This window comes from Dasypus novemcinctus, chromosome 1, assembly GCF_030445035.2.
Source record: "Dasypus novemcinctus isolate mDasNov1 chromosome 1, mDasNov1.1.hap2, whole genome shotgun sequence".
Classification (NCBI taxonomy): Eukaryota; Metazoa; Chordata; class Mammalia; order Cingulata; family Dasypodidae; genus Dasypus; species Dasypus novemcinctus.
In genome coordinates, this window is record NC_080673.1 from 182,286,038 (window position 1) to 182,309,552 (window position 23,515).

Genomic DNA, 23,515 nt, shown 5'->3' on the forward strand with positions numbered 1-23,515 from the left:
ATTTATTGAACACGTATGTGCCTAGCACATATAGAACCTTGTTTTTCATCATGAGCTATGTGCTTAAGTGTCCCATCCCATGGTCCTTAGAGGATCAGTTCTAGCTCTTTGCCTTAAGCTTTAGATCAGGGTTTCTTTACATTCTTTGTTCCACAGGCCCCTTTGCCAGTCAGGTGAAAATCACAGACCCCTTACTAAGTCCATACTGTACTATGTATTATTTAATAAATATATTACACCTGCACCAACACATCCCCACAAGAACATTTTTTTGACTTTTCAGTTCAAGCACACAGACCCCCTGAAATCTTTCCACAAACGCCTTGGGGGTCCATGGACTCCTGGTTAAGAACCCTTGCTTACATCAGCTTTATCTATTTCCTGCAACTGTTTTCTAGTACTAAACAATTTTTTAGGGTTTCCTTCTTAGTGTATGTTTCTAGACTGTGCAAGTGTGTGTGTGAATATCTTCTTCAGTGATTGCTCTCTTTCCTAGACTGAGAACCTGATGTAGTTTCACCTCTGCATTTTCATAACTGGCAACCACAGATGGGTTCAATGAAAAAAAAGACAATGTACTAAACACATCTTTGATAAGACAGACATCAGAAAATGATTATGTATTGTTTACACTTAGGGGTACAAGTTTATAACTCCCTTCAAAATTCTCAATTAAGTGATCCACTATCAATCTCAGCTTTAGAGGCTTCATAATTCAAATTACGGCTCAATTGTTGGTTTCATATTTAACAATCAGTATTTTACAGCAAGGTATCTTTATCAAAATCCTGATATATTGACATTTGTTCTTTTTTTTTTTTTTTGGTAGGGAGAGGTGGGTAAGCAGATAAGACCTGAACCTGCTAAAATTAAAAAAAACAAACAAAAAACCCATAAATAACTTGCCCCCTTTACTTTCTTTCCATAGTAAACCAAGAATGCTCTCTTTCCCCATCAGACAGCTCCCCACCCCCCCACACAAGCCATTATATGTTCTTTTGTACACGAGACCAAAGGAGAACATTACATTGGACAAGCCAACCACTCCCCAATTTTGTTAAGATCAGCTTTAATTTATCCTGAATTGGGAGATATGCCCCTTGAGTGGCAAAGCACACTTCCTCATTCGCATGGAAGAAAGACACCATCTCTTAGTTAATTTAAAACACTGAAAAGGAGCACAACTATTTCTACGATGTGAAATAGATGGCAAGGAAAGGTTGCAAATACACAAACTGAAATATGGAATTTAATTTTTGTCTTTATGAAGTATTCTGAAATCAAAGACCATAATACATGCATCAGGCACATTCAACAAAAGACTTTTTACAATGGTTTACATTTCAATTTTATTTATTCCTTGAAACTGCCCATATTGCAGATTTTTCATGGATGAAATATGGAACTGAGCAGATTCTTTTTTTTTTTTCTACAAAATTATGGTATAAACTTGCTCAATTTTCTATCTTATTGCTAATAAACCTTACAGGTGCACAGTTTGTAAAATAAACCCCTTAAGGACTGAATGTGTAGGGCATGCTGCAAGGTACAAGAAATAAGCTAAAAATGAGCATATAAATCTACATCTGGACCAACACAGTACTGAATGCTGGCAAATATGTATCACAACACAGAGAAAAATTAATAAAAGGAGATAAAGTTCAGTCCTGAAAGGGTTAAGTAGAAACCCTAATATATTATTGTTTCTAACCATCCAGCCCACTTTACAGTGCTTAAAAAAAGTCAAAAGTGTGGCACAGAATTTCCCACATTTGTTCAGTACTCATCAGAAGTACAGCTGCTTTTAAATAAAAAGTAACTTGGTTAATAACTGAATAACATTTGTTTCAAAAAGGAACCCCCTTGTGGATTATCTGGTTAACATGAATAGTTAGTTTAGTTTTCAAAAACTGCATTGGAAATTCTCTGTTGAGGGCACAGATGGTATCAGTTTTGTTTTTAAAAAAAAATAACCAGTTATGATCACAAATAAGTCTGTGCTGTAAGAGTGATAACTTTTTCACTTACATATATATATATATGAAGATGCCTTTAGTTGACACAGTTCAAGAAGTCAGCAGCAGGTTAAATATTACACTAGTGTTCAACTCTGATATCACTCAAAATATAAAAGGCATTCAACATTTGCTGCCTTTAACTTGTCTTTCCAATGTATATGATAAATTCAATGGAACTAATAAAAATTTATTGGATCACAGGCTTAGCTTCTATGCATATATTTTTAGAAATTGCATAGAATCACGATAGTGTAAGATACACTTCCAACACAGTACTTAAAAAACCCAAAACTTAAACTATACTTTAACTGAAGCATTCATCATTCCAAGAAGAGTCTTTATGACCGGCACCTCTAATAATTCCATCATTCAGGGAGGGGTATTGTTCTACTGCAATGGAGGGCAAGGCTCCAGTAAATTATATGCTGAAAATGATTTGCAAACCCATGAAAAATATATTTTTTAAAGCAGCTGACAAAAGAACAGATAACAAATAAGCTACAGCAGACAAATCATTTCACTTTTTAATCCGGGGTATAAAACAGGTGGAGAAAATGCCTGTATGTTACATTCAATTATTTTACTAAAGAAAGAACCTAAAGAAGATAAACTTTCTTTTTTTAAAAAAAGCTCAGTTTAATAAAGCCATGAACTTGAAAAATTATTCTGAACTGCAAAGCTGGATAGGGTTGTTTGTTCTTTAAAAAAAAAAACCTCATCTGTTATGGGTTAATTTAATATAATTTCTTAACTAAATATCAAACCTAGTAAGTGGAGGAAACTTGTGGCCCATTAAAAGAGAAGTTGCACTGAAAAAACTTCCAAGCTCTGAACAAAAAAACACTGATTAATGACTACTTCCTTGTTACTCCATAGAGAGAAGAATAAATATTACCCAGGATTAAGCAGGTGCGCAAAGCGCAAGTAAAAGCCAGTAAACAGTTAAAACAAACAAAAAAAGATAAGGCCACAATGAGTTCTGCTCTAGGTCACTGAAACAGACTTAAGGTGTGAGGCAGGATTAATTTACAAGTGAGAAATTAGTGACTGGAGCAGTTTGGTAAAGAGAAGGCTTTATATAGTATAATGCAACCTGTGGATGACTTTAAAAGGCTTGCAAGAGAAAACCACAGTAACTGATTTAACCATTTAATGTGTTTTACAAATGAATTTCCCCTTGAAAACAGAGGGAAAAGCCATTTAAAGATGTAAGGAATTGTATTTACAGTGGCATAGTATGAGCAAAACAGTGAGTGGTGAAGATAGCAAAGTTGGAGAAAAAAAAAAAAGATGCTACAAATAATGATTTTTTAAATCTACTGATGGAAACTTTATCAAAATAGCCCAGGATACTAGAACAATGTTCTGTATGTAAACAATGCAGGAAATTATGGATTTGCTTTGATAAGGTACTCGTGGCTCCTGTTTTATGGGATAGTAAAAAGCCTACCACAATCTAGAGGTAGTTTCTATTCTAAGGAAGATGATTGATTATAGTATTATAACTAGGACTGTGTCCTTTACTATTTCTCACCGGGTTCTTGTACTAAATGTAGTCCAATGAGTCCGCTGCAATTTCTAAGAAACTGAACAAAGGCATAATCAAAGTGCAGGAATGGAAGCAAAGTAAAAATGGCAAGTGTAGCATGCAAGGCCAACATACAACCCTGAATGCAACCGTATCTTAACTGAATGGACAAGAAATGTTTTCTAGGGTGGGGGACATTTGCCGGAGCAGAGAGCATAAGGACTGGTGATACTCAGTACTGGGGAGAGAAGACAAAAAAAGCAGGGAGAGAAAAGGAAAGATAAGTTACATTTTTATAATCTTACAACTATTCTGTGTCTAAAGTACTGTCTTCCAGCTATTTTAGTTGAACTAATAAAAGCATTTATGTTTTAAGATTACAATGATGTTTTGGCCTAGGCTACAAAAAAAAGAAAAGATAATAAAAACATGCTTTTGCTGAGATTTTCTTCATTATACAATAGGGACACCATCTACCTATTGGTAGCAAATACTTCTCATGATATTTTTATCATATGCCAACAAGGCAGAAAACATCCTGCTAATGAAATCAATGGGAACATTCCAAGTTCAAAATAAAATGTTTAACTTACACATAATACAAGTTATGTACAAGATTAGGTGAGGGAAGAAACCTGAACAAATCCCAAAATACATAGATGCATTTATGTATAGGGAAAGTGGAGAGAACCCTTCAAATACCAACTTGTTCTGTGCCATTAACTCATTAATGACTAAATGGCCTCATTTAATCTCATGTAAATGTTAGAACCTCTTGAATTACCACTATAAATACTTTTTTTAAAAAAAAAGGTAAACACAGAAATAACAGTGTTTGAGAAGAGAGGCTAAATTAACGTACATTGCATGTATTGCAGGCAAGGCAGAGGCATTTTTTTTAAAGCTTTTGCACAGACTTCATATCTTAAAAAAAAAATAATGCAGGCCTTTACAAGATTTAAATTGCTGAAATCAAAAAACAATTTCAAATTATGAAAAGTTATGACTCCAGCTTTAAAAAAAACAACAAAAACAAAAAAATGGTTCCAGCTTTAGACCAAAAAAACCTGGAAGAGTTGTAATTTGATTAAACAAGATGGTCAGGCTTGGAACCTGAATGTACTTTAGAGCAAAAGCTCAGAGGGGGGTAGGGGAGGCTTGGGGATGGGAACAACTATTTGGTAACAAAAGGTATACTATAAACTGTAATATAAAAAAGGCATGGTGAAAATGTACCTTTTACTAAAGCTTATACAAGTTCCTTGGTCCATAAAACTATGTTATGTTTGTGTCTTCTATTATGATTTAACTTTTACTCCAGCCACATTTCTGTTTCTTGCCCATTAAAACAAAAAACAAAAACCAACCAACCAAAAAAAAGAAAAGAAAAAAAAAAAAAACAGCTGAAAATCAATTTCTGATCGTTTTTACATTTTGATGTTTTTCTTTTTCTTTTCTTTTGTTTTACTGTGGCTTCTGCATTTCAAATCAGCACTTGAAGGTAAAGGGTTTTTTGAATAGTATTCACCTGGTATTAAAAGTTTTCCCAAGAAACCACAAAAGATTGTTCATCTTTTTTCTTCTTTCTTTTCCTCCTTGTCAACTTTTCTGCAGCACTCAAGTCAGTTTAAGTCCTAGCAAAAAGACAGTAGTTAGGACACCACTGTTGCTGTAGATGATGTGACACTGGTTGAATTTGTGCTGACATTTGTGTAACTTCCCTCGCTGTTTGTGTTTGATTCATTGGGGGACACTTGGCTTGAATTGGCTCGAAGGATTGCTCCGGCTGCACTGCAGTGTGGCCGTGGCCCTGGTTCTGGTGTGTAGGTAAAGGTAAGGCTGGTGGAATAAATGATTCCATCATTACGGACCAAAGTTACTGGAACTTGAACTGGCTGCCGGACCCATCTCCAACCTTCTCGGAATGCAGAAATGTCTGGGACAACACAAAGCATACTCTCTCCACATCTAAAGAGGAAAAATAAATAACTTAAAAGCACTTTAAAAGGCAAGGCAAATTCTAGAAATGACATGTAAAAAAGGTTGCTTAATATGTTACAATCAATGTCACGAATAACCAATAAATATATACCCAAACCCCTCAAAAATTAAAAGTGATGGAAAGTTATATCAAGTACCTGTACATAGTTTCAGCTTCTACATCTCCAAACCACACTCGTAAATTTGGAGTGAAATTCTGTCCTGTGAGTTCAAGCATTGCTACGTCCCCACCACCGTTCAACTGCAATTCACAAAAAATCAGAATGACATTGAGAAAACTTTTCATTTCTTATTAAGGTTTGCAAATTAGTTTTTCATACAACTATCACGTGCAAAAAAAAAGATAATTAAAATCCATCTTTTAAATGGCATGCTTACAAACATGAAGCTAAAAATTTCGAGATATGATTAACCAAGTTAATTTAAATGTAAATTTTCTTGTATTGATAAACAGACATGCCTTTTTTTAATCAAGAAATGATGTATAATGAAATTCCCCAATAACAAGGTGTTGTAGAAAAACTAAAATTGTGTAATATAACTATGCCAAAAGTCATAGCCAAGAGCAATTGTAAAGAGCTAAAATCTAGCTGTGGTCTCACCTGAAGACTCTCTACGACAGGCACAGGTGTGACGGGGGCGAGGACAGGCCCCATTCCCTCATAAAAGGTATACTCTGCCTTATCTGTACTAATGATTGTCCAGGAAGCACCATCATTTATCATCTCTTTATTTGGTTCTTTGGGGCATGGAGTGGCCTTATGAAGAAAGAATGTTCAGAAATTGAGTTTTATATACATTGCAGTGTAAAAGAATTTTAGCAAAGTAACACTTGTAGACTGGAGGTGATGAAGAATTCAGTAAAACATTATAGAACCATCCCAAAGCACGGTGCTTTGCCAATCTCTAAATATATTCAAAAAGAATATTAAATATTAATAGGAAAATACCAGACAGCAGTTTTTATTTTAACATAAGATATTTCAGTTACATCATAGTGAATAATAACACCTTTCAGAATGACCATTAAGAGTACATTAGCACCTGTGCAATTTTTCTTAAAGACTTGGATTGCTGATATAGTTATTTACAGGGAAACAGATGTGGCTCAAGCAAATGGGCTCCCATCTACCATATGAGAAGTCCAGGATTTGATTCCTGGGGCCTCATGGCCTGCACAGTGAGCTGGCCTGAGCAGAGAGCTGGCCCACATGGAGTGCTAGCCAATGCAGGAGTGCTAGTGAAGCAAGACAATGCAACAAAAAGAGACATAGGGAAGTGGATTTGGCTCAATGGATAGAGCATCCGCCTACCACATGGGAGGTCCAGGGTTCAAACCCAGGGCCTCCTGACCCATGTGGTGAGCTGGCCCATGTGCAGTGCTGTGCCACCCAGGTGTCCTCCACGAAGGGGAGCCCCACGTGCAAGGAGTGCACCCCGTAAGGAGAGCCACCCCATGTGAAAAAAGTGCAGCCTACCCAGGAGTGGCGCCACACACATGGAGAGCTGACACAGCAAGATGATGCAACAAAAAGAGACACAGATTCCCAGTGCTGCTGACAAGAATACAAGTGGACATAGAAGGACGCACAGTGAATGGAGAGAGAGAGCAGACATGTGGGGGCGAAGGGGAGAGAAATAAATAAAAAATAAATCTCTAAAAAAAAAAGAGAGGCACAGAGAAAAGTTAGTAAGAGACGCAGCAGTTCGAGGAGCTGAGGTGGCGCAAGAGACTGAGTGCTCTCTTCCACTCCAGAAGATCCAAGGATTGGTTCCCAGTACCACCTAAAGAGAAGACAAACAGACACAAAGAACATATAGCAAAGGGACACAGAGAGCAGATGGCGAGTGCAAAACAACGGGGCAGAACAAGGCAATTAAATAAATCTTTAAAAAAAAACCAGGAAACGGACTTTGGCCCAGTGGTTAGGGCGTCCGTCTACCATATGGGAGGTCCGCGGTTCAAACCCCGGGCCTCCTTGACCCGTGTGGAGCTGGCCATGCGCAGTGCTGATGCGCGCAAGGAGTGCCGTGCCACGCAAGGGTGTCCCCCGCATGGGGGACCCCCCACGCGCAAGGAGTGCGCCCGTGAGGAAAGCCGCCCAGCGTGAAAAGAAAGAGCAGCCTGCCCAGGAATGGCGCCGCCCACACTTCCCGTGCCGCTGACGACAACAGAAGCGGACAAAGAAACAAGACGCAGCAAATAGACACCAAGAACAGACAACCAGGGGAGGGGGGGAAATTAAATAAATAAATAAATCTTTAAAAAAAAAAAAAAAAAACTTGTGAGGATATCCAGGAGGGGAACAAATTAGTGGGCAGCTGACAGTGCAAGCAGAGCTCTGACACATAATAGGTGCTTACTAAATATTTGTCAAATGAATAAAGGATACACTGGTTTCACCCAAGTGCATTTATTTTTTTTTAAGATTTATTTTTTATTTATTTCTCTCCCCTTCCCCCACCCCCACCCCAACCCCAGTTGTCTGTTCTCTGTGTCCATTTGCTGCGTGTTCGTCTTTGTCCACTTCTATTGTTGTCAGCGGCACGGGAATCTGTTTCCGCTGACGACAACAGAAGCGGACAAAGAAACAAAAGCAGACAAAGAAACAAGATGCAGCAAATAGACACCAAGAACAGACAACCTGGGGAGGGGGGGAAATTAAATAAATAAATAAATCTTTAAAAAAAAAAAAACAAAAAACAAACCAGTTATTCACAACTCTTTATGCCCCCTAAAAAAGAGAGCAAATGGGAGCTGTCATGCTTAGAGAACAGCTGGAAACTTAGGTACTTTCAGCAGAAGGTAAACAAGGTCAGAAATGGCAATCCCCTACCTTCAAATACCTAAACAAGGGATCCAGGATGGCCATTCATGCTGGGCTGAAAATTACTGTGTGGCCATCTCTCTGGAACAAGTCTCCAGATGTTTACAAATGAGTTTTTCATGAAACTCTAACAATCCTACTGAATCATTTGCCCATTCATGAAAATCTTCTGAGTAAATATGGTCTAAAAATAGCTTTTGAAATGTCATCATTACTATCTTGGAATACCCTAATGTAAATCTGAATCCTCCCAGAATAACGTGTCTGTATACTAAAGTGCACACAATGTCAGAGGATTCACTCATCAATCCAAATCTATTTCTGGGTATTCTGATGTACAGGCTCTTTGTTCTCCAGATTAAGAACCTCAATGGAAATGTTTTTCTGATAACATTTCCACTGTTCTGAGTTCTTGTCTGGGCAGGATGTTTGAGGAACACGTGTGCTCTTGGACCTGAGATAAATATCAGAATTTAGCTTCATGTATTTGGAAAAAATTAACATCAAAGGAGAGTTTCATGCTTTTATACACTGCTACCCGAAGTATGCACATCTTATATATATATTTTAAGAATTATTTATTTCTCTCCACCCCCTCACTATTTTGCATTTGCTGTGTCTGTTTTGTTGTGTGCTGGTCATCCATTTTAGGAGGCACCAGGAACGAAACTCAGGATCTCCTATGTGGTAGGCAGAAACTCAATCACTTGAACCTTATCCACTTTCCCACATTTTAGATTCTACCAGTAATTTAAAAACTCACCTGAAACTGGATTATTCTTTCTTGAGAAAGGCACAAGTACATTCTTTCTGTATCTTTAAGGTAAAACGCACATTTATGGAGTTGTGACACAGGATCATCTGCATCCAGTAATGCGGTCTGCTTATCAACTTTCCTAATTATCTGTATTTCAACAATAAAAAAAGCAAAAAGTAATCCACATATGGAAAATTTTTATTTTTTACACATCAAGAGTACAGAAAGTATATGCTCTATGGCAATATATCACATTTGTCATTCACCTACATAAAGAAAACATTAACAGTAAGGCAAAGAATTAAAATTACTTTTAAATTCTAAGCACGTTAGAATGTGGAAACTGTACCTTCTTCCATCAACATCTTAAGGAAAAAAAAAAAATAGGGGAGGGAGATACTTTTTTCCAGATCAGTGCTTTTCAAATTTTAGTGTGCACACAAACTATCTGGGGTTCTTCTTATACATTTTCATTCCTAACAACTTTCCAGGTGATACTGACGCTGCAGTCTGGTTTGATCATACTCTGAACAGCAAGGTTCTGATGATCTTTCCGATAATATACAGTGACAAATATCCCAGTGTCAAAGGGAAAACTGGCAGTACTTGATTCAAGCTTCACTTAAATTCAAAGATCATTTTCTTTCAGCTAAACCACAGTATAATCTTTAAAATTAACATTCTTCATATTTATACCCTCTTGCCCTGATATTCATTAAAATATAGCATTCTACTTACACCACCACTAATTTTTTGTGTTTAAAAGGAAGACAAAATATTTTTTAGGAATTGCAGCTTCCAGGATAGACTGTGAGGCAAATTAAACTCAAGCAGTTTCAATCAATGACTGTCTTAAAAGTCTTTATAAATTTAATGAAGTTTGGATTTCAGAAAAATACTTGATATTTTTAATTATGTAAATCTAAAGCTTCCTTTAAATCTACAGCATTTGCTTGTGCTTCTCTCTTACAAGTCATGACTTGTTTTTAGTACATGATTATTTAGTACAAATAAAAGTTTGCGTAACGCGGTTTCTCCATTAGCTAGTAATAATAAGCATTTTGAAAACATGAGTCATGTTTGGTTCATTTTTTATTCCCCACAAGACTTCTTTGGACACAGGCACTGCTGAATGACCTAGGTCTCATGAATAAAGAAATCAAAGATGCTCACTGCCTTTTGGCACCAAATACTTTGCTTTATTTAAAACCATTCTTAAATGTGTTAACTTGAATTCAAATATGCCTTAAATTCATTAATGTTGATATAATTTATAATTATTAAGAAAATGAGGAAAGAATTTGAGAAAACAGGTGGTAAGGACTCATATATATAAATTAAGCTGTGTATGCCGAATTCTACATTTAGAAAACATCAGGGGTTGCTATGGATTGCTGGTATAGTATTTGCCATGTTTCTGGAGATAACCTCAAAGAGTTCTTAAGGGCAGAAAATACATCTTTTCATATTGGTGGCACTGTACCTAATATATGGTAAATGTCCAGTAAATGTTGGCTGAGTTTATGTCACTGAGTTGTTTACCAAATGAGAATATGTACGAGTTATTTCTACATCATACAATGAACAATGATTTTTGTATAATTTAATTGCACTAACACCTTTGGGGTGAGGCTATAAAGGTGACAACATAGCTAAGCAATCCCCCATTTGTGAGGTATTTGTCAGTCTTGATGAGTATAGAGGGTAAATGGCTAAAAGTGGTTTCTTCTTAGGTGACTAGATTTACATAACACTTTGCTTTGAGATGACCCTATAAAACAATAGGATTTTTCACAAGGATGCTTATCCTATTAAAACTTGGTCTCAGATGGACAGTATCTTCCAACCAAAGCTCTTGGATGAGGCTGATATTCTAGAGACGCAGGAAGAATTACGAGCAATTTTCACTTATCAGAGAAATGGTCTTTATCCTTTTTAAAAGCATATGAAAGCTTTAGAATATCTCTTCTAAAAAATGTGCTTTTGTTGAACGCTGCAAATAAAGTGGAGGCCAAGGGAGCTAGGAATTAGTATAGACCAAAGTCTATCTATGACCCAGAAGAAACTAATCAGAATTTCTCAAGTCATGGAAACTCTAGAAAGATTTATCAGTATGTTAATGATTATACTACAATTTTTTCTAACTCATTCTCCAGGTTAATTTTTTATTTTAACATCACTATAATCATCAGAGCCACGTAGTTTTGGGTGTCAAAACATTACGAAAGATGATTTTCAAACAAGGCAGACTACTGGTCCTTTGTATGAAGCTGTAAGTGAAAACACTATTTTAAGAACTGGATACCACAGAAGTGAACCATAAGTTAAACCACAGACTTTACTTAACAGTACAATTATAAAAATGTTCTATCATCAATTTTGACAAATGTTCCACACCAACAAAAAGTTGTTCTTAGTGGGGTATATTTTATGTACGACTGCTCTGTAAAAAACAACTTTTCTAACAAAGGGAAATAAAAACAAAACAAAACGAGATTGGGTTTGTCTTCTAAGTTGTCCATATTAAAGCTATTGCAGTCCCGCTTGTTTAAATATGAGTGAATCTGGTCAGAAGCAAAAACTGTGGTTCTGTAGTACATCCTCAATCAGAATAGAGTACATGTAGGAATGAGAAGAACTCAAGTAAATGTTGATTTGGTTTATGTTGTTTTCTTCTTTCTGTTGGTCCACCTTTCCTTCCCTATGAAATACTAATTTTACTCAATTTTTAATAAATCTGTCTTCTTCTGAGAGAGTTAAGTGAAAAAATATTATGCTTGTCTTGTAAAAGGAATGAGAATTTCTATGCTTTTGGACTGTGCTTGGTGCTACACTGGGATACAGCAAGTACCACAGAAAATGAACACAATGTATCTGCCTTAGTTAAGAAATCAAAATGAAATTTACAGTGCCCTCTACTGAACATGTTCAGATACACAATCAAAAAGGAAATCTGCCAATACTAATTTATTAGAAATTTACATTGAAAAAATTGGTTGATTGCCTTAAAGCATTTCTGAAATAAGGTGGATATAAAAAGTATTAATTATAAATAGCAGTAAGACTAATACCTTTTAAAATTAAAGCATAAAATTGAGGTGCACTTTTACATTTAAAAGTTGTGTTTTCCTGTTGTAAAAATTAATTCTTATTACAAAGATCACTAGAGCAAAAGCGTAGCCATACCAATCTTGGGAGTGCCATGCCAGTAACTGAACACACAAGTTTGACTGTCTGTCCATAATGGATGTAGCCATCACGCACTGTGAATTCTTCTCCTTCTGATTCATCATCATCCACTGCAGTGAGTAGAAAAAGAGATCGAATTATCTTTTAGAATTCGTATCTACTTAGGAAAACAACAACAACAAAAATCTTTAATATACCCATCTGTCTCATTATCAAAAGGAATTTAACATTCTCACACTAAAAACATCAAATGTACATTTTTATACTCACAGAGATGGATGTAAAATGCTCCCCACTGCTGTGAACTGGCATGGAAATTACCTCCTTCTACATGCAAGTATCTGGTACTAACTGTTTGGGATCTAAGTCGATTAAACAGAGCCACCTTTGTTCCTGATGCAATGCACACTGCAAAGAAAGAGAAGCTCCTATTTATGTGTGGTTTTGGGGCATTTTATTTTTTTGGAGAGGGGGACAAGAAGGGACTTTAACTTGACAACAATTATTCTCTATTATAATTTAGCAGATTAACAAATTATGATAACACAGTTTTTAACCTTCCAAAACAGTTACAGATGATGATTAAAAAAAAAAGTCAACATATTCCATGTCAAGGATATAAAATATGTCCATAAAAATCATTTTAAAACAAGCTATACAGTATGCTTAATAGAGAATACAGTGCTATTCGTTAAAGGAAAAATTCATTTTAAAATAGTAAATTCTAATAGGATATTGAGTAAATAAATTATAACATCATTCACCTACTTAAATTAATGATGTGCACATATATTCATTAATAAGTAAATATCTCCCAGGAATATTGCTGAATAGAAAAGCATGCTATAAAACACTGTGTAAATTGTTGTTCCTTTAAACAAATACTTTTATATATGATTGCATATTGTGTCTGTGTGCTTGCATCCAATTTTATACAATATATGCCTAGAGAAGGGTCTAGAAGAATGTTTACCAAAGATGACAGCAACTGTTTCTAGAAATTGTGATTTTAGAGAAATCTGCTTTCTTCTAAATATCTTTAAATAATATGTTGCTTGAAATTTCTTGAGAAAAAACATCTCCATAAGGAGGAAAATATTCTATAAATGAAATACGTTCCCTGCCATCAAGAAACATATTTAATGCAAATACAAAGTTAAAAACGTTAAAACCCTGTACTATTACATTTGAATTGGAAATATCAATCCAAATACATGGCATTCTATGCCTCTCCTCACTAGGAAGGAGGACCTGCACTCCAACAACAACAAAAAAAAACAAAACAACCCACCTTAAATCAGATCAAGATTCTAGATTAACTACTAGTTTACAGAAAATAGATTAAACTACACCAATGGAATAAAATCAGCAAAATCTAGTATGTGAAAATCTCTAACAGCCAAAATAAGTCTCTTGGGTAAATATATTCCTGGGCAGGAGTGGGGAAAAGGGGAGAAATCTATAGGTTTGATCCAAATAAAGCTGATTTTTCAAAAAATGATGTTTCAGACAATTTTAAAATTTGAACTTAACTGTACATTTGATAACAATAAGAAGTTATTTTTTTGTATAGTTGTTTCATGTTTATTTTACATGATCATGGTATTTTTATATTTTAAAAACAAGATATTTGTACACCAATTTCATAGCAACACTATTCACAATACCAAAACAGTAGAAGCAAGCAAAGTGTCCATCAGCAGAGGAATGGATAAACAAAATGTGGAATACACATACAATGGAATATGATTCAGCCATAAAAACGAATGAAGTTCTGATACATGCCACAACATGAACGTTGAAGACTTCATGTTGAATGAAATAAGTCAAATGTAAAAGGATCGATACTGCATGATTCACTTATATGAAATAATTAGAATATCCCAATTCACAGACACCAGGGTTGTAGGGGCGGGACTGATGGAGGGGATAGGGAGTTAATGATTAAGGGGTACAGAGTTTCTGTTTGGGGTGATGCAAGTTTTAGTAAATAATGGGTGGTGATGGTAGCAAAACACTGTGAATGTAATTCATGCCAATGAACTGTATACTTGAAAGTAAGTGGTTAAATAAGGAAATTTTATGTTGTATATCTATTATTAACATAGCCTGTGCATAAATGCAAAATTATTTTATATCCAACTATGCCTGGGAAGCCAACTGAGAAGTATAAACTCCATAGGCTTTGGATTTTCAGGGAGGATGCAAGCCAAATGTGTCAAGCTTACCTGGAATGTGGGGGGTTCTGCTAAAGCTTACCTGGAATGTAGGGGATATGTGTTAAGTCAAGCTTACCTGGAATGTGGGGGATACGTGTTAATAAATCAAGCTTACCTGGAGGAAATAACCTAATACTCAGATAAAATCCTGGAAGATACTAACAAAAAGTTCTTTTGCATACAAGCACTGTTTGACTCCCCACTCTTACATCCTCTCTATAAAAGGGACCCAAAAATTCTATTCGGGGCTCAGTTTTTATCAGGACAAGAGTCCACCAAGTCTAGCTGGTCAAAATAAATCATCTTCCTTCTCAGAATTCTCGCATCCTGGCCTTCAATACAGCATACACCCGACTTCTCTCTGCTACTACATTTCTGGGGGCTCATCTGGGATTACACTGAGAAGGTCAGTGGCAGCAACAGCTGTTAGCCCCTCCCACACACCTCCGAGGAGGCCAGGAGGACCTGGGCGAAACCCAGCTCTGGGTGCGCCTGGATTCCCCTTTTTAGTCTAGAAGGAGGTTGTGGACCTCACCAGAGCCCTCCTGGAGGAACCAGGGGCACTGGAAGGTTTAAGAGACCCTGAGAACAAAGCAAGGAGCACTGTGTGACAGACGGGTAAGACCCCTGGGGGCATAGCGCAGGAAAAAGCCTATTTCCATCAATTTTTAAAAGAGACATCTTATCTTTCAGATATGCATAGAAATATTTATGGCTTATATGCCTGGAATTTGTATCAGACTAAAATGGAGGAGGATACAGATGAAGATGAAAACAAGATTGGACTGAAATTAAAATCGCTGCCGAAGTTACAGGATTATTATTCTATTTTATTTTTCTATTCTATTATTTTACATGTTTCATTATGGACCTGTGTCTACTTGGCAGATGTCTGAAATTTTCCATAATATAGTTAATAATAATAATAATAAAGACTGAGAGGTGAACTACAATGTGAACTATGGTCGCTGTGGTGTGGCAGTGCTCCAGGGTGTATTGACCAAATGCAATCAATGTGCCTTACTGATGAAAGGGGATGTTGATGTGGGGCAGGGGGGAGTGGGGTATATGGAAACTTCCTATGTTTTTTAACATAACATTTTGTGTGATCTATTTATCTTAAAAAAGAAAAAAAAAGACAATAATTTTTTAAAAAACTTTGGAAGACAATATAGATAAAAAGTTCAATTTGTCTAAGTTTTAACTTAATATCTAGAAGATGATAATGAAAATTTAAATATTGCAACATAAATTGCTACTAAAAGCAAAAGCCAGAGGGAAATAAGTCTCAATGTTTACTGAAGTTTTTTGATGCAGTTAATGAAAAGACTGAGTGGACTGAAATATTTCCAAAATACAAATATTCATGAGCTCATAATAAAACAAAAAGAAAAATACAAGCAAACAAAAAACCCTCTAAAACTTTGAAGAACACAATGGCATCATTCTGCAAATTAATAAAGAGAAACAATTAAGCACTTGTCCTGCCTTTTCTCTACAGACTACGTGTGAGGTAACCAAACAACCAATACGGCACAGTTCCTCTTTGTAAAAGGAAAATCCAGCTAACAAATGCAAAAGTAATAAAACAATTAGAAAAACACCATTTTTCAGCCCCTAATGAAATAACAGATTTAAGCAGTCATCATCAATGGTTATTAAAAACAGTCAGGTTTAAGTCAGTTCATGAATTTTATAATGGATGGAGTAAGTTAACAACAGGTGAATGTACTGATTAATCTTAAAAAGACAAAAAGTAGGATAACCATATATCATATGCTTTCTGATGATGCAAATGTACTTAGTACCAGCTGATTCTAAAGGTCTCTAGACCCTAGGGTTTATAGAAAATATAAAAGACAGAGGAACAAGCTCACTAACATCACAAAGTGCTGTGGGGAAGCAGAAAGTAGAGAAGAAACTACTACAGATTAAAATGAGTGGACCCTGATTTGATCCAGGTTTGAATAAAACAACTATTAAAAAAAAACTGAAAAAGACATTTCTAAGACAATTTGGTAAATCTGCACATGAACTGGTTTTTAGATGACATTAAAGAACTATTGTTCTTTGTTAGGTTTAATAATATTTAAAAAGAAAAGTCATCTGTTAGTTATTATTGCAGAAATTTTGCAATAATAAAAGGATATCCCTGCAGTTGGTGGGGGAGGGGATGAAGGAGGAAAAGGAAGAGAGGAGTTAAGCGGTAAGAGAGATAATGAAGGAATTGGTAAAACCCGTTGAGGCTTGGGAAGCTCTACATACTACTTTCTCCTTTAATATAAATTAGAAAGTTTTCATACTTTCAAATAAAAAGTTTTTTCTTTAAAAAAAAAAAGATGTGGGGGTGAAGCATATAGTAGAAACAGACAAGCATATTATATCGTTGGTAGTCGCAACATCTGCTGATGAGACAATGTTTTAGAAAACATTCTACTACAGCAAATTGTATGTAGAGTCCAAAGTCTATTAATAAAACAACAGTGTTTCTCAAAGGGATGCTTTTAACATTCTAGGTGGATTAATTCTCTGTGGATTGGGAATTACCTGCAAGACAGTGAAGATCAGGGGCCTGAGACACCCAATGCCAAAGCACCCCTTCCAGTCACTGTGACAAAAGAAGACTAAAAAACAAAACAAATAAAAACAACCTCCTGTTTTTTCAAACGACCCTGGAAAGCAGTAAGGAACCAACTATGTTGTATTGAGAAACACAGTAATGGATCAGGTATGGTCCATTTTCAACTTAAAAAAAAAAGAAAGCAACAGTAATGTTTGAATGTGCACTTTGAGATGAGTGAGGGTTATGAATATATTAAAGAATAAACTGGCTACTGAAAAAGAAATTTTTATTTTTTAAAAATAGTTCAACATTTTAATATTAATTCAAGGTGGGAGTTGGGGGAAAACAGAGAACTCAAATATACATACAGTCAGCATTTTTCAACGACTGCTTCTTTTTGGAAGGTTTGGAGATGACTTTTATCCGCTTGCTGAGGAACACACCAATGTCGTCACTATTACCATAAAACATCTTTACAGACAACATGAAATGCTTTCTCTTGTCTGAATCAGATATGTACAATGTTTTGGCTGTGCAATAGTTCTGTGGAAGAAAAAGAAAGTTTTAAGAGCACCAAAGCTTTGTTTAATATGTACCTACAACTCAGAATGGCCATGGCTAGATTTGATTCAATTTAAATACTGATAAACCACCTGTAAAAATTACTAAAATTTGATCTCTGAAGAGAAAGTCCAAAGTCTCCCTTATCAAGTCATGATATACCAACATTGTGATCCATTTTACCCTCTTCTCTTAAATTTGTTTTTTGGTTTTTTTTTAAAGGAGATACTAGGGATCAAAATTGGGACCTCACACATTGGAAACAGGCGCTCAACCACTGAGCTACACCCGCTCCTCTCAAATCTATGTAAAACAGCCATTGCTTGTTTTATATAGTTCTATACCTGTTTCACAGAATTATCATTGAATGTTACAGCGGCAAATTTTTTAAATTAGAATTTTTACTGTTAAAAAAAAGTCATGATTATCTTTCTGCAAAGAAAAGAAATATATAAGGCCATCAAAATTCAATCAAAATATGTATAAGATTTTAGAAGAGGTCCTTCTCAAAATAGTTCATACAACTGTTTTCAAGACAGTTGAACACCAGAGTACCCACCTGTAAGTTTGAAGAAAATACTACACCAAATGATGATAATAAAATATCTTAAGCCAGAAAAAGGCATACGAAAAAAACGGTTAGCTTTATGAAAAGTAGAGAGAAAATAAATGTAGCACAGTCATTAAGTCAATTTAACAGGCTATAAATTACGTTAACTGACAAGATTGTATTAAAGAGTTACAGCACTGGCAAACCAGCAAAAATACTTTAAAATGCTAACTCTCTCAAATACACGTGACAATTCTGAATCTGTCCTACTCCTCTGACTCCTGTAAATTTGGGAGGGGTCTAAATTATTGACTTCCTTTCCTAATAGTGCTCAAGGATAGCTTACCTATCTAAAATACCTGAATTTATATTTTATAAGTTTTCATGGTAAGAACATTTTTTTGTAAGATCAGTGTTTCACTTTGTGTTAAATTTCTTCAACTACCTCTGTGGTGTGTTCCTTTTATAAAAAGCAGGACAGACGCCACTCATTTATGACATAGCTAATGAATTCTAACTTATCTTTAAAATTTACTCATGGGCAGCCTTAGCCTTAGTACCAGGAAAAAATAATGCAATATCTTAATTTCTCAATAGCAAAGTTATATTAAAAAATTAGGTGCCATATTGCGTATATACACTTAATTAAGTTTTTATAATTCAAAAGCTTTGTAAAGGGCTTTGAGAGGCTTTGCTCTGCAGAAAGTAGAAGATAAAGCTAATAATAGTAACAATGAATATAAAAACAACAGTATTTTACACTCACATAGCGCCTTTCATCCGAAGATCTTCAAGCGCTTAGAGATGGCATCTGTGAATTGCTGTGGCAGGAGCCATGGGTCTGCCATACTTTTAAAAATGACAGCGTTGAAGGTCAAATTAAGCCTAAACTATGGAATTGTTCTGCAACATAAGACGAGGTCTATGAAAATGGGTATTAATATACTAAAGTGGATGGACAGCCACACAGTGAAAAATGAAAAGTGTATCTAAATGAAGGCAATTAACATTCCAATGAGAAAGCTTAAAAATGCTGAGATGACTAAATTTGAATGTTACCATTAATGGATATGATCTATACTGGAAAGGAGAAAACACTGAAATCTGGCATAAATGGTAAGACAGACTGGGAAATAGGAATGGAAAAAAGAGAGGATTGGGTCATAAGACCTACACACAGAAGACTTAGTTTTGTTTGGGGAAAAAACCAACACACATATATCTCCTTGGAAAGAAAGGAAATATATATTCCCTACTTACAAAAGTGAGTAGCCAGAATTCAGAAAAATGCGACCTGAGATGACTTTAATAGAATTATTATTTTTAAAGAACTCAAGGCCACTGACCACAATACTGGACTTCTAAAAGGGAAAATTCAATGACTCATAGAAAGTATTAAGGCTTTAAGAAAATCACTTAATAGAAACTCAAATTACATTTGCTTCATCATACTAAAAAACAGGCTAAATTAGCTTAAAAAGTTCTAGAACAGAAAATTAGATAAACTAATCTCTCGAATTAATGAAAAAAGAAAAATTTAGAAACTATTATTTGAAGATATGACCTTTAAGCAATGAAAATATTAACCTGAAATGAAGCTATACTGATATAATGCTGCAAAAATAATACGGTTTGTAGAAAACAAAACAACACTAACAACGGGGATATGGAGGATGTAATATTTTAAAAATAAGAAAAGGGGAGCTGATGTGGGTTAGTGGTTGAGTGCTGTTTTCCACTTACGAGGTCCTGGGTTCCATCCCTGGACCCAGTGCCTCCAAAAGAAAAGGCAAAGCAAAGCACAAGTGTGCTACTGAGGGAAGTAATCCATGTTGTATAGTTTACTTAGCTGCAACTACATAAGAAATAAAATTGAAGAAAAAATATTAAACAAATTAAAATCATTAAATTAAATCACAGATCCAAAATATTAACATAGTCAAATGGCATGACTATAAACATAAAGGGCTAGCTAAGTATACTAGACTACTGTTGTAATGAACATTCAAAATAAGTACAAATTCCTAATAATACAAAACATCCTTAAAAAAAAAAAAGACTAATTATACTGCTCAGCAAACAGACTGTTAAAAATAAAATGAAAGTTCTTTACATCAATGGAGGTTACATGATGCAGAAAAGAACAAAGTGCCTCTTTCTGAAGCTCAGAATCCCACTGTTCAGGACACTTTTGCCTAACTGAGTCCCAAACATACCCTGTTCTTATACCTTTATGCTCTGAGCACCTGATTAGGTTGCTCCTTCTGTCTGGAATGAGTGCCCAATAAGTCTTTACTTTATACAGATTTCTCTATGTGCAATTTCCATTAAATCTAAATATTAATGTTTATTATTTGCTTATAGACATTGTTACCCTATAAGTAGGTGTTTGAAATACTGGTTAACACTCAAGCTTTCAGGTATTCTTTTACAATTCTGTCACTTTCTAGGGCTTAGGGAAAGGGTATAATGGTAGGAGACGAAGAGAGAAGTAGTGGAAGATAGCAGAAGGATCTCCACACTAAGGTGGCCTCTAAGGGTACAGAATCCGAACGTGGCACTATTAGATCTCCTGGGAAAGGCAAGCAGTGATGTTATTGGTTGCTTTGTTTAGATATTACCCTTCAAAGTGCTGGAACCTGGGAATGGTTATAGGGAGCAATGAAGTTTGACGGAGTTACATACCCTGGTAGCTCAAATTCCTGGCTTCACACTACCAATCTGATCTGATCATTTGTGGTACTGAATCTCTATATGTGTAGCTGAAGGGCATATAACTCTGGGATATAACAGGAAAACAGATGGGATGCTTCTAAGGTCTATCGCATTAGCTCATTACTTAAATATATTCTTTTTAGCTCAGAAAGTTAATAATTTTAAAATATTTTCACAGTCTATTTTTTTAAGATGAACCCTTTATTGTAACCGCAAACCTTATTTAAAATACTGAGTAAGCAAGTCTTACTATTAAAACTATAAAGACACAAATAATCAAATTTCAAGGCTGATTTTAATTTTAAAAGGCATTCATACAGTCACTAGGATCAAAGCTAACCATTTTCAAATTTTAATATAAAGCAAAAATAAAATAGTAAATTCTAAGTGGAAAAAAAAACTATTTTTGAACATCAAAGGTACAAATTACAATGATTATCTAAACTCAAAAAAATTAGTAAAACTAGTTAATAACTGTCTTTACTTAACAAATTATTCAAAGTAAAGCATATTGTAGCTCTGTTCTTACATACTATATAATCCTCCTCCACCCTGAAGCTAAGTAAAACACTTATGAACTTTCTAACATAGGTAAATACTTCCAAGATCTGTATATATCATTTGGTTTCTAGCATAAGACTAAGATTAAGAAAACAGAGTAAAACATTATTGCATTACGTATTTTCATTGAAATCTCAAATCATTTGTGAGACAGAAATTGAGTGATTAGCCTCCTAAATTTATTATTGGCTTCTAACAGAAATCTCAGCATCACATCCTGCTAAAACTGCTAGCAAGCTGGGGAAGCACATGCATGCCACCTTTAGCTGTCAACAGCTTGAGCTTCGTGAAAGATGACTACACCACAGCTATTTGAGAGGTACATTTTTTCTGGTGCTGATTTATATATTCAAGAAGTTGCTTCCAATAGACATAAAAATCACCACTATAATAACAAATATGGAATCTATATTCTGGTACAACAGTGTTCTTTAAGGGGGTAATAGCAAAGCTGTGATTTACCTTTCCTTCTAAGTTCAGCTGCTGCATTTCTTGGTCACTATTTCCTATTCCAATAAATGCACATGGTTGAGATTCTTGTTCAGAACAACCATCGCGTTCCATTTGTTCTTTTTTTTTCTTCCATCCACTGCCCATAAGATACACACAAGGAGGAGGGCAAAAAAACCTGAATATGAAAAGGCAATGCACTTAGAATCAGAAAGCATTTCCTTTCCTGAGCATATGGATAACAAAATCAAATGCACTAAAAGTTAGCGCCTAGTGAAACCTTTCAGTGAATCCTTTTGTGATGCAAATAATCATTTCCGTAGCATAGAAATCAAAACTTCCACAAAACTACATTTATTCAAGTATGGTTTATCTATGCTAGAATGTACATTCATCTAAATTAGATTTTTTTAAATATTCACATAGTTCAGGATATATACTACTGGATTTCAGCAAATACAGTAGATTCTTTCTTGTCATAAAACACGACATTACCACACAATCTGAAATTACCAATTAAGATCTACTCAAGATGATAACTACTAATCTTGACATTACTGATATGGCATTAGAGCAATGCCCCAAGACTAAATGAAAGTAAGTAAAACTAACTAAAAGAATTAAAAACAAAAGAGATCACTAAATTATAAGCTTTATAAGAATAGTGCCATGTTCTTGAACACATGGTACCTGGATGACTGAGAAATATGTCATGCTTTAACTCATAGACTACCAATAGGTTCGTTTTGCTAGTTGCCAACAACCATCCTCATAAATTCTTACCATCTAGAATAACCTCTCTATAATCATCTCCTAAGTGATCAAAAAAAAAAAAATCTCTATTTCAAAGTCTGGATCAAGCCCCATATTTTACATAGTACAGGCCAACAAGCTAATCCTTATGTAGATATAACTCAACTTTGTGCTCAATTATAGCATACTGACCTGCAAAAAATTTAAAATATTTATGTCATGCCTTTCTAAGAGGCTAAAACTTAAATGCCTACAGTATCCATGTAAGTAATATAAGTGCAGGTAAACCAGGTATATGATAAATAAGTAGGAATATTCTTTAATTACCCAAAGAAATAGATTCTTTCTTGAAACACACAGCCCTCATGGCAATTGCCACTTTTTGCAGATAAGAGCATTGGGAATATTTTTTTGTAATACTCTTAATCCTACTGTAAGAAAAACACGAATTTAAATGCAATAATAATCAGGCATTGGTACATGGTTTTGATGACAGGGAGACAATGGGGTGTGGCAAACACTTGAGAAAACCCCCACTCACACTGCTGAACACGAGTATATAGGCACAGTGTTGATCACATCCTCCAATTTTTCAATTTGATGTCTAATATCAAAATTTTTAAATGAAATTCCTATTTTTAAAAGTTGGCAACTAATTAGTGCTTTTCACACTGTGAGTCAGCATGCAAACTGAAAAAACAAGCATGTAAACATATATACACAGAGCACAGCAGCAAGCAAGATTTAGCTCTCAAGACTTCCCAAAGGTAGTATTATCTATTTCTTATTGGCTTCCCCTTAGGGCCTACAATACTGATTGAT

At 35.1% G+C, this 23,515-nt stretch overlaps 1 protein-coding gene across 10 annotated transcripts in view; it reads right to left on the reverse strand.

The window, feature by feature from the left end:
* Window positions 1-1,236: 1,236 nt before the first annotated feature.
* The window catches only part of RBPJ (recombination signal binding protein for immunoglobulin kappa J region), a 261,397-nt gene continuing 239,118 nt past the window's right edge, over window positions 1,237-23,515 (reverse strand). For all 10 annotated transcript variants that reach the window (XM_058300142.1, XM_004461798.4, XM_004461795.4 and 7 more), the window contains 8 exons: window positions 21,953-22,118; window positions 17,472-17,646; window positions 12,592-12,729; window positions 12,319-12,431; window positions 9,139-9,279; window positions 6,150-6,305; window positions 5,685-5,788; window positions 1,237-5,514 (listed from right to left, as the gene is read on the reverse strand). In XM_058300142.1, the coding sequence (XP_058156125.1) occupies window positions 5,199-5,514; window positions 5,685-5,788; window positions 6,150-6,305; window positions 9,139-9,279; window positions 12,319-12,431; window positions 12,592-12,729; window positions 17,472-17,646; window positions 21,953-22,118 (1,309 nt within the window). In that variant the 3' untranslated portion in view covers window positions 1,237-5,198. The remainder of the gene's footprint in view (window positions 5,515-5,684; window positions 5,789-6,149; window positions 6,306-9,138; window positions 9,280-12,318; window positions 12,432-12,591; window positions 12,730-17,471; window positions 17,647-21,952; window positions 22,119-23,515) is intronic.